The 17,084-nt window shown below is 37.4% G+C and overlaps 1 protein-coding gene across 1 annotated transcript; it reads right to left on the reverse strand.

Moving 5' to 3' along the window:
• Window positions 1–10,839: 10,839 nt before the first annotated feature.
• LOC132613351 (uncharacterized) lies at window positions 10,840–11,487 on the reverse strand. Its single transcript, XM_060327366.1, has one exon. It carries the CDS (start codon window positions 11,485–11,487, stop codon window positions 10,840–10,842), a length of 648 nt encoding a protein of 215 aa, XP_060183349.1.
• Between the last annotated feature and the right edge of the window lie 5,597 nt (window positions 11,488–17,084).

Raw genomic sequence — 17,084 nt, forward strand, 5'->3', positions numbered from 1 at the left:
AATATTAATTTTAAATTTTTTATAATTAAAATTTATTTTTAAATTAAACTAACTATGTAATTACACTTATCCAACCAAACAATACGCTTATAACTATACTGTAATTATGTTATGACAGACAAACAGATCGTTATAATTACACAACCCTAGTAATTACACGAATTCCAATTACCAGGTGGCTTTCCAAACTGGCCCTAAATGAATAGTTAATCCCATCTAATCACTAGCTTAAATACTGTGACAGAGGTGATGAGCTAAGAATTACGTTACTCTGTTGTTCATTGGGGCCCGCTAGAATAAGAGAAATGTTAAAAAAATGATTGTTCTTCTTTTTCTTTCTAGTGTTACTAAATTTATAAAGCAAAGAAAAGTAAATAGAAAATTATTCATATAAATACTTGTTTTGTCCTAAATTACGTGATCATGCTTATTGAGAATTTGATTTTTATTCATCATCATTTTTAAGATTTAGTAAATAAAAATTCGTCCATATACGCTCATTATAGTCTAAATTACTAGATCACCCTTGTTTTGAGAATTTGAATTTTGTTCATTAACAGTATGAAGAATATATACATGGTCAAATATAATTTGAGATTAGCAAAGAATTTAGTAAAAGATTGCGGGGTCATATTGAAATTTTTGAACAATGGCTTTAAGTAAACTTAATCATATCTGTCATGATTGTAAAGGTAGCTAAATCATTATCAACAATACATAGAGAGTGACTAATTAAGATGGAATCAAGTACGATTAGTTACTTAATTACTCTTGAGTAAAGAAGTTAAAAGGTTCTTAACTTAATGATTTGGTCTACTCTCCAGCAAAAAGTCTCTGCAAATTTTCTACACATTAATTGGTGTTTCTTTCAAAATTTTGATGAAGAGTCTTTGGAAAAAAAAAAAACAACGAAATATCAAAAAATATTTGTTTTTTCAGTTTTCAAGAAAAAATAAAGAAATTAAAAAATTTCCTAGTTTTGTAAATACTGAAAAACTTTTCATTTTTGTTATTTGGTTAAAAATTAACTTTTTCACATAACTAGTGATCTTTAACCACAATCCTATGATAAAAGGAAATTTACTCAATGTGTAATTTCCTTTCAAGGACAAGTTCAAAATTGAGAAGCAGATTTTTTCTTGCTTATTCATTTGGTATTTGTAATTCACTTATCTGACTAAACTAAAAATATTGGATTTGCCTCTAAATCCATTAAACATTTATACAAATTTGGTCATGTAGAAATTCATTAAAATCTCGAGATCGCTAAAAAAAAACTCATAAATTTCAAATCCTAAATATATCTCTAAGTTGGCTACTACTTCAGATTTTTAAAAGACCTTTATGGTATTTAATTTGCAAATAGAGCCAGCCTCTAATCGATCTCCATCCAGCAGATTATCACCCTCATTAATTACTGAGTAGACTACAAAAGTTAATGTGCGATGCACCTAATTGCCAAGTAATATGCTTAACGTGAAGCCATTAGCATTTTGTACTATTCATCTTGCATTTAGTATTAATCGATGACAGTCAATATTTAAAAAGCCATAAGCCAATAACATTCATTGTCCACCAAAAATTCATATGATTACAATAAGCAGTAATACTACCTCCGTCCCAAATTATCTATTGTGGTTACTAAAATTAATTGTTTCAAATTATTTATTATTTTAGAAGTTTAATGTACAATTAATTATTTCTTTTTCCATTTTATCCTTAGTAAAATTTTATCATTAGTGGAGATGACACATAAATAGAGTAACATTTAATGGAGAGACTGTAGACACATAAATTTTATTGGGTTACATTCATACAAAATTTGAATTAAATCCATGATAATTTGGGCTGAAGAATTAATTCGAACTGAACAATTAAATAAGTCCATTTAATTAAATTCAAGTCCAAGGTCCATTTCATCTTGAGGCCCAAAACTCATGTCACGTGTCAAGTGACATGGCATCCTAGTCAAATTCAAGACCAATAAAATGATGATACGTGCTCAAATGATGTGGCAATCCTGATCAAATACAAGAACCAACAAAAAATTGTCAAGTGTCTAAAATGACATGTCTTGGCCAATCACAAGCAACCTTATCACATAGCATTTGTGATAAGCTTGATAATTGACATGAGCCGATCAGAAGGAGCAAAAGAGTTCATCTAAACTTGGGTTGCCTACTCCCTACAACTATAAATAGGGGGTTTACATAACTTTCTGAGGGGGGGGGGGGGGGGGGGGGGTTTAGCAAGCATTGGAGAAAGCAGCTACATCAACTACATAGTTTTTCAACGGAGTTCTTCCAGGAGATCAACCAAATGACGAAGTACTGCTCGACATTCCTAGGGATTGAAATACATCTCTAGAAGATCCAAATCATCCTGCAATTCGAGAAATATGCCACCGAAGGCCCTCGAATCACGTTTAGGAAAGAACAATCAAGAGAACAACAGAATTGTACTCACAAGATTCATAAATAAAATTATACTTTTATTTTATTTTTTATTGCAGTTAATTTTCGGCACTTGAAAATTTGTTGTGAACAAATTTTGGCACTCCCAGTGGGACCAATTCTGCTCTTCATCTCTTCCTCTGGTGAATCGACGCTTTCAAACTTCAAAATCAACCGCTTTAGTGGCCTTTAGAAAGAACAACGACAATTCATGTAACAAGATCTATGCTGCCGCATCTGCTGAACGTAACTGCAATGGTCCAATGAGCCGTAACATGTTCAAGGCTAGCGATATTGATAGATTGGAGTAATTCATCTCTTTGGAGACAGTAGAGAAAAGCAGATCTCATACTACGGCTATAACCTCTGGGGACAACATCCACTTCTTTCCATTAGATGAAATCTCTCAAACTGACACCAACTTTGAGGACTTTGACGATTCAGCAGATTCATCTATCTCAATAAAGGTCAATGCCTTGATGACTGATGCAATTGATGTCGATGAACAACTTGTTGTGATGATGCAAACCATTGAGGCCTTGAAAAAATCTATTGAAGATAAGGATCTTCAGATCGCTCAACTTATGAAAAAGTTGGGGGCATTCACACCTGCAGAGTTGAGTATCCCCACTTCTTGTCCGCCTGGTTTCACTCCACAAAACAAAAAAGTTGAGGAATCACTTGCTAAGTCCAAGTTTCAAGAGGAAAAACAATAGCTTTCAGTTGCAGTGTTATCTGTCCAACAATTGCAAGACATGATAACAAACAACATCAGGGCTCAATACGGCGGAGCGCCGCAAAGTTCATTATATTACTCCAAGCCTTATACTAGGAGGATTGATTGTCTACCCATGCCAGCGAACTACCAACCACCAAAATTGCAGCAATTTAATGGCAAAGGTAACCCAAGGCAAAACATTGCTCACTTTATCAAAACTTGTAGCAACACTGGAACACATGGTGACCTTTTGGTAAAGCAGTTTGTTCGTTCGCTGAATGGGAATGCATTTGACTGGTACATTGACCTGGTGCCTGAGTCAATTGATTCATGGGAGCAACTTGAAAGTCAATTCCTCAATTGTTTTTACAGCACTCGTCGTGCGACATGCTGGAGTTGACGAACACAAAACAAAGTAAGGATGAGCCCGTAGTGGAATAAATCAATCGTTGGCGAACATTGAGCTTAGATTGCAAGGATCAACTTTCTTAAACTTCTGCAGTTGAGGTTTGTATCCAAGGAATGCATTGGGGCCTCGTGTATATCCTTCAAGGGATTAAGCCTCGAACTATTGAAGAATTAGCTATGCACGCGCTCATGACATGGAGTTGAGTATTGCAAGCCATGGAAGGGCATCCCATGTATTTGATCCAAGGAAAGAAGCTACAAAATTCAAGGAGGCGTCAAAACACCAAACTAAGGAATCTATGGCGGTAACCGTGGCTTCGACGAAGGACTCCACAAGAAAAAAGTTGAAACAAAAAGCTGAAAATCAACGAGAAGTGACAGAACCAACCTTGAAGGAGTTACAAGCAAAAGTATATCTTTTCCTGACTCTGACGTTCCTGGGATTCTTAACAAGTTGCTAGCCAAGAAAGTCATTGAACTCCCTAAATCCAAGCGACCCGAAGAATCCAACAAAGTCGACGATCCAAAGTACAGCAAATTTCACCTCATCGTCGGTCATCACACGGCAAAATGCTTCATCTTAAAGGAAAAAATCATGGAACTGGTAAGAGAAGGACAAATCATCATTGATGATGGTGAGACAGTTAATGCAAACCATTCTAGTGCCAAATTTGACCACTCAAAAGGTTTAATTTTAGAAGCTCTATAACCAATGCGCTATGTTGCATCACCAAAAATTGAAGAAGAAATCATCATGCTACAGTTTGGGAGCTTTGAACCTATTAAAGTTCCCGCCTTGAAGAAAACATAAAAAACGTTCAAGGTAGATGACCTGTCCAACAAAAATGATGGTGACAATTGGACTTTGATCGCTAGCAAAAGACAAAAGCGCCAAGGGACTTCTAAACTTCGGCTTTCGAAAGTCAATACAAAATCAAGTGCAAATCATCTTCAACAAAATAAAATTACAAATACCAACGCCAAATCGAAGTGCAACAAGGTTTCATAAGAAAGAGTTAAAGGGATGGTTACATTGCTGGAATTCTTCCCCAAAACGCTCTTCGAAGCACAAGCCTAAAATGCAAGCTGAAACGCTCCTCAACGTACGAGCCTCAACAGCATGTTGATACCCTCCTCGACACACGAGCCTAAACTCCATGTCATAAAGCTCATCAAATTCGAGCTAAATCTTCAAGTTAAAACGCTCCTCGATGCATGAGCCTAAACTGCATATCATGAAGCTCGCCAAATTCGAGCCAAATCTTCAAGTCACAATGCTCCTCAAATTAGAGCAAAGTCTTCAAGTTGTAAAGCTCCTCAAATTCGAGCTTAAAGTGCAAGTTGCTAAGCTTCTTAACGCACAAGCATAAACCGCATATTACTCCTGGCCCGCATAAGTTTAAACTGTGTACGGTCCAACAAAAAAAAAACAAAGCATGGCCTTACTCGATCATCCTTCTTTTGAAGAAAGTGGCATACATAAATAAAAAGAAGAAGACAACTGGATCCAAAGCCTAAAAGATATTGTATTGCTTCAAGAGTTATACATCAATGATTTAGTGGGAAAAAAGGGGGATGAAAATATTTGTACATCATCCTATATAGAAAATCTGTCTCATGAAAGCAAGTGACGCCAAGGATTGTCGTCAACACATCTTAAATGCCTCTATCAAGTTGGAGTTATTTCTTTAAAAGAAGACGCCACTGCAAGAAAGTTTGTATAGCAGAATCCAACATGAAATTACGTGCCCATCTTCGGCATAGTTGTAAAATTTGCAGAGATACAAATTTTTCAGCGAAAGTGCATAAAGCTGGAAAAAATGAGCATGTTAGATGTCTAGGCGAATTTTGGGGAATTATCTGTAAAAATTTAGAAGGCTTTTTATCGTGATTTTTACATCGATTGTAGTTCGAAGAGTTATCTTTCCAACTGAACAAGCGGTTCGTGATTTAGATACTCCTATGCCGAGTTATGAATTTTCTACCGCAGAGGCGCAAAGCTGAAGAATCGAGCAAGACAGAATCTGAGCTAACTTGGTGGCCCTACCTGTACAAATCCAGAAAGACTTTGGTTGTGATTTTCATATAGGTTGTAGTTTTGGGAATTTTCTTTCCTACGGAACAAGCGGCTCATGATTTAGATATTCCTAGACCGAATTATTGATTTTGTACCACTGACACACTAAGGCTGTAAATTCAGCATGGAAGAATGAATCGTAAACTTCAAGAATTAATTTTTGTTGATCCAGGTGACGCTTGGCTGTAAATTTTTGATATGTTGCACTCATAAAGTAGGACTTATACAGAAGCAAGCGGCTCTCGATTCAGAAGCTCCTGCATCAAGATACGGTTTTTTTTTTTTTTTTTTTGGTGAAGGCGCAAATCTGAAAATTGACGTGGCAGAATTTGAAGTGACGTGCCAAGGCCTTCTTACTGCAACTAGGGGCATCATTTTGCGAAGGGTGGAACACAAACACGCCATGAACTTCTTCGGATGAGTTGTTAGAGAAAGTTGCTCGACGCCAAAGGCCGCAAGGAAAGTGTACGCTTCAAGCGATCTCTTTTCATGGCTGCAAAGAAGTTTGATGTTTCAAATGCTTTCTCGCCAAGTCCCTAAGGAAGGTGAATACTGAAAATGATCTCCCGTTGACACGGTCAGGAAGGTGGTAGTGGCCTTTCGCCAAGCCTTAAGAAGGTGATGCTTCATAAACACTCCAATTTGCAAAGGCCACAAGAATAAGGATATTCTAGTCTCTCGTGTGAGCTTCAGGGATATGAGTTATTCAAGTTGCTAAAGCTACCACAGTGAGCCGATGAGGATGCTCCATGTTGTCTTTCCACAAAGCTGCAATTAGAGGATATTCAATTTACTCTCACCACGAGTAGAATGGCGAACACCACCATGTAGTTCTCTTATCATGGCACAATGACAGAAGATAAAGCTACATATGTTTTTTCATCAAAATTAAACAAGAGGGAGATGCTCCATTTGCTCGTCAAAGTTGGAATAGTGACAACCTCTCCAAGTCGGATGACGCCACATTCTCGCTCGCCAAGGATGGAATGCGGTTGCTCGAAGCCTTTTTCAGCAAAGCCGTAAGAATGAGGTACGCTACGTGATCGCTCACCAAAGGACGAACCTTCTGGATCTACAATAAGAAGTTAGAAAAAAAATGTGTTCATGGAGCCACGGACAATTGCACTACGTTTCTTTCTTCTGCCACACGGATTGATGCCAGCAACGCGAAGCTTCAGTTCAGTAGTTAGTAGCGGTACCAATGGAAAGACGCTTCATGATAGATGTCAACAATAGCTCAACAATCTGGAAAAGGAAGTTGTAGATATATGCCAACAAGGATGTTCCAATGCAAGGTGGATGCTCCGATGGTCTCCTGCCAATGCCGCCATAAAGAGGAATACTCCATGAACTTCCTCACCAACGCCCCGTCTGGAAGGTAAACACCACCAAGTTGGTCCTTGTATATGGACTGTCACTTCAATCTCCTTGGTCAGATATTAAGACGAAAACCTGCAGAAAAAGAAAAAAAAGATTTTGGATCCCACGACGGTACTGCTATTTGCATGAAGTTTATTGGTTTCCGATGAATCGGTGCCAACGGCACGATGCTTTGAGTTGGCATCGTGAACATTGTGCTATATGATGTTTCAACTTGGTGGATACTAAAAGAAGGTAATTCTGCCTGCCTTGTTCCTTGACAACAGGTCAATAATATACAAAGATTGCTTCGCATAATCCTAGGCTATAATAAAGGTAACTAAATATACACCTAACAATAAAGGTAACTAAATATACTCCTAACATATTTACAGAGATAATGAAAGATATTTGCATATATTCTAACACACCTCCGCAGTCGAAGCGGGAGGTTTGCGGACGCTTAGACTGTCCCGAAAATCTTCAAATAGAACCAAAGGAAGACATTTAGTAAATATATCTGCGATCTGATAGCGTGATAAGACATGTAAGACACGTACATGACCACGAGTAACTTGTTCACGGACGAAATGAACATCCATCTCGATATGCTTAGTGCGTTGATGTTGAACAGGATTTCCGGATAGATATTTGGCACTAACATTATCACAATATATACCAATGTAGCCTTTTGTATTGGACAATGAAGTTCTAGAAGAAGATTTTGTAGCCAACAAGACTCAGAAACTACATTGGCTACCCCTTGATAATCGACCTCCGCACTAGATCGAGACAAAGTGGCCTGCCGCTTGGCGGACCAAGAGATGAGATTATCACCAAGAAAAACACAATAACCAGAAGTCAAACGCCTGGTATCCGGACATCCACCCCAATCTGCATCTGTATACGAAATTAGAGTGGTGGCTTGAGATGGATAAAGATGCAAGCCATGATCAAAGGGTGCCCTTAATATAGCGCACAATGCTTTTGAGAGCATTCATGTAGACCTCCATCGGGTTATGCATGAATAGACAAATCTGCTGCACAACATACGAAATGTCTGGTCGCATGAAAGTAAGATATTGCAGTGCACCTGCCAAGCTGCGATAATGTAAAGGATCCTTATATGGTGAGGTAGAAGTAGCACTTAACTTCGATTTGGTGTCAACCGGAGTGGTACTCGGCCTACAAGATGACATGCTAGTCCGTTCTATGATCTCTTCGGCATACTTCTTTTGAGATAAAAATAAACCACCTGCATAACGAGTAACAGCTATTCCCAAGAAATAACTGAGTGGTCCCAAATCCTTCATAGCAAATTCAAAGTTGAGAAGTGTCATGATAGACTTTCGAAGATCAACAGAGGAGGTAGTCAAGATCATATCATCCACATACAAAAGAAGGTAAGCCATATCAATACCTTTGCGGTAGATGAAAATAGAATGATTAGACTTGCTGTGGGTGAAACCAATACTAGAAACATAGTCGGCAAATCGTTTGTACCAGGTTTGGGGAGCTTGCTTGAGACCATATAAGGACTTCTTTAGTAAACAGACGTAGTCAGGATGTGTTGGGTCTCGAAAACTCATGGGTTGATGCATGTAGACAGTTTTCTTGAGTTCACCATGTAAGAAAGCATTTTTCACATCAAGTTGGTGAATAGGCCATGCTTTAGAGAGAGCTAGACTGAGAACAATGCGGATGGTTGCCTGTTTCACCACCGGGCTAAAAGTATCGCCACAATCCACGCCAAACTGTTGAGTTTTGCCATCACCTACAAGTCGGGCTTTATGCCTCTCAAAGAAACCGTCAGAGTTTTCTTTATGTCTAAAAATCCATATAGATTGAATTACATTGACATTAGGTGGGCGGGGCACCAAATCCCACGTCTTATTTTGAATAAAAGCTTTATATTCATCGTCCATATCCATGTCCCAATTCGGATCACGTAGGGCAGACACGGGGTTACGAGGAAGAGGAGATTTGGAAGCATGAGTAAGGAAGCTGTATTTTGGGTTAGGTTTGATAATCCCGCGTTGACTCATAGTAACCGATTTTTGGGCCGGAAAATAACAGTAGACTGTCGTGCTTGGGCTGCTAGGAGGCGGGCTATTTTGTGGACCTAAGGAAACTATCATGGGCTGAACAGTGGGACTAGTGGCAGCATTTGAGGGAGAGAGAGTGCGGGCCATGGGTGGTGGACTGCTAGGACGAATGGGCAGTGGAGTATCGTTGCTGGAAGTTAGACTTGTTTGTGAGGTTAAGTGGTGGATCACATAAGGAGAGGGCCCATCATCCAGAAAGTCATAATGGTGATGATCTAAGGAAGCATGCAGCTTAGCAAATGGAAATTAGGTTTCATCGAACATGATATGATGACTTATGATGATTTTCTTGGATGATAAATCATAACATTTGTAACCACGATGATAGGATGGATAGCCTAAAAACACACATGGGGTAAAACAGGCTTGAAGCTTGTTAATGGCGGTAGATGGGAAAAAGGAGGGTAACATAGGCAACTAAACACCCGAAGATGAGAATAGGATAGGTTTTTGTGATAGAGTACTTTGAGAGAAGATTGATAGGATAATCCTTTATGAGGAAGAATGTTCAGGAGGTAAGTGGCCATTTGTAATGCATGATGCCAAAACAAAGAAGGTAATGACGCATGGGTGAGTAAAGTACAAACAATGTTGTTGATTGTTCGAATTTTTCTTTCGGCTTTTCCATTTTGTGATGAGGTATGAGGACAAGAGAGGCGAAAAGACAAGCCATTAGATTTGCAAAACTCCCAGAATGGTCCATTATCAAATTCCCGACCATTATCACATTGAATGTTCTTTATTTCCCGTTCAAATTGAGTGCGAACGAAATTTCAAAAGACTAAGAAAGTGGATAAAGTTTGAGACTTATTAGATAAGGGAAATGTCCACAAAAAATTAGAGTAATCATCCAAGAACAGAACATAATATTTGTGGCCCAAAGAGCACAAAACGGGAGATGTCCAAAGATCACTATGGACAATATCAAACGGCATAAATGTTTGTGAATGAGATGCAACAAATGGCAATTTAACCTATTTTCCAAGAGTGCAGGAATGACAAACATGGAGTTAAGTGTTCCATTACATTCAATAAATTTTTAGCCTAAAGGAGTCAAAAACAGGTGCTCCCGGATGACCCAAGTGATAATGCCACAAAAATGAAGTTAAAGCTGCAAAAGAAGATGGTGGTATGGTGGTGATGGAATAAAGCTCGCCCCGACTATCACATCTCATTAGACGCATCCCCGTCCGGTAATCCTTCACAGAAAAACCAAAAGGATCAAATTCAACGGAAACTAAGTTATCGATAGTGAATTTTCTAACTGCGACTAGGTTCTTGATAAGTTGAGGAGCATGAAGTACATTTTTTAAAGCTAAAGGTGGGTTGGGGGGAGCCAAGTTTGTATGACCATAACCATGAATTGGAATTGAATGACCATTCCGACAATTATACCACGATTATTGCTCAAATTAAAATAAGACGAGAGATTACCTTGCGCGGATGTCATATGAGAAGTAGCTGCGGTATCCATGTACAAATTTGCATCCGGATGAGTGAGCCTAAGCGTGTGCATTGCTTCCTCGATGTCAGTTGGAGTGGGCTGAACGTTGTAGAATAAGCTTGTGGTGGACGTGGTCCAAGTGTGCCAGCCTGCCTCTGTTGAGTGGTAGTCTTGGGCCTTAGAGCGGTTGGATATGGACAAGGAGGCACAGGCCACGGCATGAAGGGCCACTGCCATTGCTGTCCATTCCCCATCCAAGGCTGCCATTGTTGCTGCTAGTCGTGGTGCTGCTGCCAGCTGCCGCGTCCACCACCGAAACCACCACTGTTTAGGTTGCCACCGTCCCTGCTGCCACCGTCTCTGCCGCGGTTCTTTCCACCATTGTTGCTGCGGTTTTGATGCTTTTTACCACTGTTATTCTGACGGTTTGTGTGGTTATTTCCAGAAGATGGATTATCATTGTAATCTCGAGCAAGCATGGCGGTAATGGATCCCGTAGCAAGCTGTTTGGTAAAGCCTGTTTCTTCAAGAATGAGCATTGAACGGGCTTGATAAAAGAGAGGAAGGGGATTTCTTTGACGGATGATTGTACCTACCCCCTTATAGGCTTCAGTGAGGTCGGCTACCATTTGAAGGACGAGGCGGTTGTTTGAGACTGGAGCACCTACGTTCCTGAGTTGATCGGATAGAATCTTGAGTCGTTGACAATACGCGGAAGCATTAGGGAAGTCCTCCATATTGGTGTGAGAAAATTCATGCTGAAGAGTGACGGCTCGAGCATTTTTGTTGTCCTGGAATATGTCACGTAGCCTATTACAACCCGACTCCATGGCCATGGAGTCGGGTTCAAGGATAGTATGCAACAGGTCAGTAGAGATGGTAGCATAAATCCATTGAAGAACCGTGGCATCAAGAGTCACCATAGCTTTTTTTCAACATCGGTTTTGGGTCTTTTTCCCTGATTCCGGTGGAATGATATGATGGAGGACTTTGTGGGATTTTGCATGGATTTTGAAGAGTTCCACCCACGTCTTATATTGGACGTTTTCCATCTTGAGAGTAATGGAGATGTGATTTTTTATGTTTGAGACAGCCAAAGCTGGGTAGAAAAAGGACTTGGTGGAATCAGAGGAGGAGGAGTCAGTCATGGTGGCTGATAAGATGAGAAAGAAGGTGAAGATGACGCAGGGCTTGGCGGAAGAGAGAGGAGCAGAATCGTGCCCTAGTCTAATACCATAAAAGAAGGTAATTCTGTCTGCCTTGTTCCTTGACAACTGGTCAATAACATACAAAGATTGCTTAGCATAATCCTAGGCTATAACAAAGGTAACTAAATATACACCTAACAATAAAAGTAACTAAATATACTCCTAACATATTTATAGAGATAATGAAAGATATTTACATATATTCTAACAGGTACCGATACATTCGTAAAGCTTGAAGTTCTATCCGAAGACTGCTACCGCAAAACTGTTGAAACAGAGTTATGCTGCCACTCTCAAAAGCAAAGAGAAAAAGGAAGGGTCGTATTTGAGATTGCTGGGTTAACTATCTCAGAAAATACTTGATACTCGTCAATTGAAGCACATGAAGCTTAAATGGATTTCATAAGTCCGTGACCTTATTTGAGTTGGAGTTGGACTGTGGTATCCAATTTAACTTAAGCTATTGAAGCAAGATTCCTATGAAAATTAGATGATTATCATAGATAAGGACTTCTTATCTGAGGCTAAAGTCCAAGTAGGAATGAAGTTATCTATACAGTGTCTCATTCATGATCAAATTGGCCTCGTTCAACTACATTGTTATTTTGGCAAAGCAACGAAATGCAATTATTAAAGTAATTATTCAAAAGATAAGTTCCTCATTCTATGGTCCAAGGTCAGCGTTTTCACGGTTACTTCAAGCTCCCTCGTTAAAATTCAACAAGTTTACAACTCGATGAATCCTGAAGTAAGGGCATTTGTAGACACATAAATTTTATTGGGTTAAATTTATACAAAATTTAAATTAAATCCATGATAATTTGGGCTGAACAATTAATTGGGACTGAACAATTAAATAAGTCCATTTAATTAAATTCAAGTCCAAGGTCCATTTCATCTTGAGACCCAAAACTCATGTCACGTGTCAAGTGACATGACATCCCAATTAAATTCAGGACCAACAAAATGATGTCACGTGCTCAAATGATGTGGCAATCCCGGTCAAATATAAGAACCAATAAAAAATCATCAAGTGTCTAAAATGACATGTCTTGGCCAATCACAAGCAGCCTATCACATATCATTTGTTATAAGCTTGATGGTTGACATGAGCCAATCAGAAGGAGCAAAAGAGTTTATCTAAACTTGGGTTGCCTACTCCCTACAACTATAAATAGAGGATTTACATAACTTTTTGAGGTGGATTTTCAGCAAGCATTGGAGAAAGCAGCTACATCAACTATATAATTATTCAACGGAGTTCTTCCCGGAGATCAACCAAACGACGAAGTACTGCTCGACATTCCTAGGGATTGAAATACATCTCTAGAAAATCCAAATCATCCTGCAATATAATTCGAGAAATACGCTACCGAAGGCCCTCGAAACACGGAGACGTTTAGGAGAGAAGAATCAAGAGAGAACAGAATTGTACTCACAAGATTCATAAATAAAATTACATTATCTTTTATTTTTTATTACAGTTAATTTTCGGCACTTGAAAATTTGTTTCGAACAGAGACACTATAACTTAAACATTTAGAGTAAAGTTAGTCAAATACCCTCCTAATTAATAATTTCTTAAGGGGCGTATAAAACAAAAAAGAGATAGATAATTTGAGACGGACGGAGTAGTAAATAGGAATGATATATTCAACGTTTGTGCTGACTTTTGTTTCGCTTTTGCTGGTGATTTAGAGTATTCCATTACCGCAAAAAGAGAGAGAGAAGAGAAAAAAAAAAAAAAAAGGGATCACAATTTCTAATTAATTTATATATTTTGAAAATAGCTAAGCAAATTTTGTGCCAGCGATGTCAACTTATTTACGCAAATATTTCTTTTTAGGCTTTTATTCAGATTTTTTGTCTGTTTGTAGAAGTTGCGGAAATATAGCTATTAAGAAATTAACCTTTCAGACAACCTTAGACTCGGATTTAACCTTTGTTCATATTTTTTTTTTACTGCCTTCTAACTTTTGCTAACTTACAAAATTCTAGACTATAGTCTAACTTTTTCTTTCAAAAGAGAACTTTAATTAAACCGTAATCTAAAAGGTCCATAAGTTACCAGAAAAGAAAAAGAGAGTCATTTATTAAATAACTATCTCGAAAACGGGACAACTAGTGAATATTTCTGAGCGGGGTGATTTGCACAAATAGGATCATTTAGGACTACTATTTAACTTTTGTTCCTGCGTAAGAAATATGCACAAAAGTAGCCTCAACACTATATATCCGGAAGAATGGAAAATTATACTTTCACAAGTTATCCCGACAGGACATAATTTTAATGCAATCTACATTCATTTTAAAATTGCTCATAATACTTGCTGGATTTGCAAGCTAAGACTTGCCTTCTAACAACTTATGCTCACGAGACAAGTAGTACAACTTTTATTTTACTTGTCTTTAAACTGTTGACAAGTCTCGCCAAATCGATAAGAGTTGTCTATGTTATTCAATTGTTCATAAATTTTTCTGGATTGGTACTTGGTAATATTTTCATTCTTTTTTCTTTTCTTTTTTACCCCTCCCTCAGGAGTTTCTCCCTTTTTGCTTTCTTGGTGACACGAACCTACAATTTTCAAGTTAGAGGTGGAGGATGCTTACCATCTGTGCAACCCTCTCTTGTCGTAATATCTTCATCTACTTATTTAGTTAAATTATTCACAAGTCTTACCGAATTGACAAAACTTGCATGCAGTGTTCAATTGTTGATAGTCTTTTCGGACTAGCAAGATTTTGTCTCACTTTACTTATTTTATTCAATTTGTCTACAATTCTTGCCGAATTGCCCGAAACTTAATTTCCTGTGTTATTCAATTATTCATATCTCTAATTAATGTTAATCTTCTTCAGCCATGTGATTTATCCTCTCCGTGTGGATTCTCTAGTTTATATCACTTGTTGTCGTCACTGTCCTCAATTGTTAAATCTCAATGTTTACTTACTTGCAAAGATTGAATTAGTTAATTACTTCCAAGAAAGAATTAAGGAGAAGAGGAGTGTGGAGATAAAAGCAATTTTCTATCTCATAGCCTATTTTTGCAAAAAATTAATAAATTATAAAACGAGGACAATTTTTAAACACCGGGTCCTGAAAAAGGACACATTAGTGAAATTGTGAAATTTTCGTATCAGAATTTGGACGGTCTAATTTGATAAATGTACGTAAATGAAATACAGTTACTTTTTTCTTCGGTTTTAAAATTATAGAACCGTCAAAATGCTAACTCAGTAGTTGGGTGGGTTTGGACTATCATTTGTAGCCCATTTAAACATGGGCTGGGCTTTCATGGCCCGTAAACAATTTGAAAAAATATTATTATTTTTTAAATTACGTTTTTTCCTGTAAGGCCGAAAAAATTATCCGAAAAATACTCATTAAAAATATTTACACTTTATACCTATTACCAATTCAAAATAAATATTTATAAAATACTCAGCAGGTATGTACAGTTGCCATATAATTTATCATTTTCCCTTGAATGGCATGCTCTTACAGGGTAAATTACTACGAATCCGGTGGTACACGACATCTTATCAATTTACTAAGGTTAAATGACTTAATAAGGTGAGAATATATATTAAACTGAGTATGCTGAATTCTATGATGATAAACACGACATTATATATATTGGTTTGGTGTAAACATTGAGTGCAAGTAAGTTTTACTTTTTATAGTACTCCCTCTATCTCGAAAAGATTGTCATGTTTCGGTTACGGTTACGAGGGTCAAACTAACTAATTTTCTGTGTGAATCCAGACATGGTGCTTTATTTATTTTGAAATAAAAATTACATATTCAGAAACTACATAAAAAAATACAATAAGTCACAATAGTTAACATTCAAAATATTTAGAAAGTATTTAAAAAATTTATGGTAAAAAAAATATCCTTTGACTGTCCAAATAGAAACTAAGACAATTTTTTTTAGACAGGGATTAACAAATAGAAATCTCATGATATATTTAAACATCAAATTGGTTGCATTGGGTTTTATGATGAATCACAAGCTATAATCGTTCTACGATATTCTTAATTACATATAATCTAATGTAAAAGGTAATTCACAAGGTTAGACTTCCAATCATACAAAGCAACTTACCTTTCCCAAATTAAACTCTAAATCAATTTCCAATTGGGTCAAGTTCAAATTCAAAGACAAAATTCTCCCACTATTCAATTTCTTAACAACTTGATGATGAGGAACATGTGAAGGACCTTTCTGAAGATTTTCATTAACATTCATCAAAGCTCTATGCCTTCTCATATGCCCCCCTAAAGCTTGTCCTATTGCAAACTCAAGTCCGCAAATTGAACACTCATGTGATTTTGGTTTATAATTAGGCAACTCATGATGAAATAATTGCAAATTATTCAAATCTCCCATTGATAATCTTGGCTTCTTGTGGGTTGCTCTATGTCCGCCTAATGCTTGAAAGGATGAGAAGTGGCGATTGCAAGTCTTACACTCGAAAACTTGACTAGTTGATAATTTGTACTCCATCTTATCGTGATTGAAATGATTAGGATTTGCAACTTGGTGTGAGAATAATGTCGGAAAATTTCCCATATTGGTTGTTATGTTGTGGAAATCTTCTTTCTCTCTCTCTTTGTTTGTAGAACCACCACGTTAATTTCTTGAATATGCTACACTTTTTCTTTTTCTTAGATGTGAAAGAGGATTTGTTTATAACTTGGATTTGATTGAAGGATATGAGGGGAATAATGAAATTAAGGGTCGTTATGGGGTTATTTGTTTATTGAAGAATGATGAGGATTCATCAATGGTGAATCCAAGAACAAGATGAGAGGTTAGAGAGACGAGATTAAGAGAGAAGAAGTACATGACTAACAGATGTTGCAGCAGTATTCTGATTACCTTGTCACTGTTCGTTGCATTTGTTACATTTGGAACACCGTTTATCGCTATAATTCCAGAAATTGAAATTGAGAATACAAATTTACACGAGTAGAAATTGAAGAATGATTCAGTGTGTAGACCGCAGTTGCGATCGAATGCAAATTGAGAGAGTTGTAACTTGCAATTGCAATTGGAACCCTAGAAATTTTAGAATAAAAAACTGAATTGAAACAACAAGAACTTGTCAAGAATTTGACTAAACTTGGATCGAATTCTACTGATTACTTCAGCATAAGCTCTGATACCACAAAGAATGATTCGAATTTATCAAAGGTGAATCCAAGAACAAGAAGAGAGGTTAGAGAGAAGTAATTTCATATCATCAAAACTGTATTGAATGAGTACAGGACTGGCCTATATAGTTAGTTAGTTAGTTATGATTAG

The sequence above is a fragment of the Lycium barbarum genome, chromosome 10 (assembly GCF_019175385.1).
Source record: "Lycium barbarum isolate Lr01 chromosome 10, ASM1917538v2, whole genome shotgun sequence".
Lineage (NCBI taxonomy): Eukaryota > Viridiplantae > Streptophyta > Magnoliopsida > Solanales > Solanaceae > Lycium > Lycium barbarum.

What these genes read in the sequence shown, in the direction of transcription:
- LOC132613351 (XM_060327366.1), bottom strand. Translation starts at nt 11,487, where the DNA reads ATGGTGACTCTTGATGCCACGGTTCTTCAATGGATTTATGCTACCATC.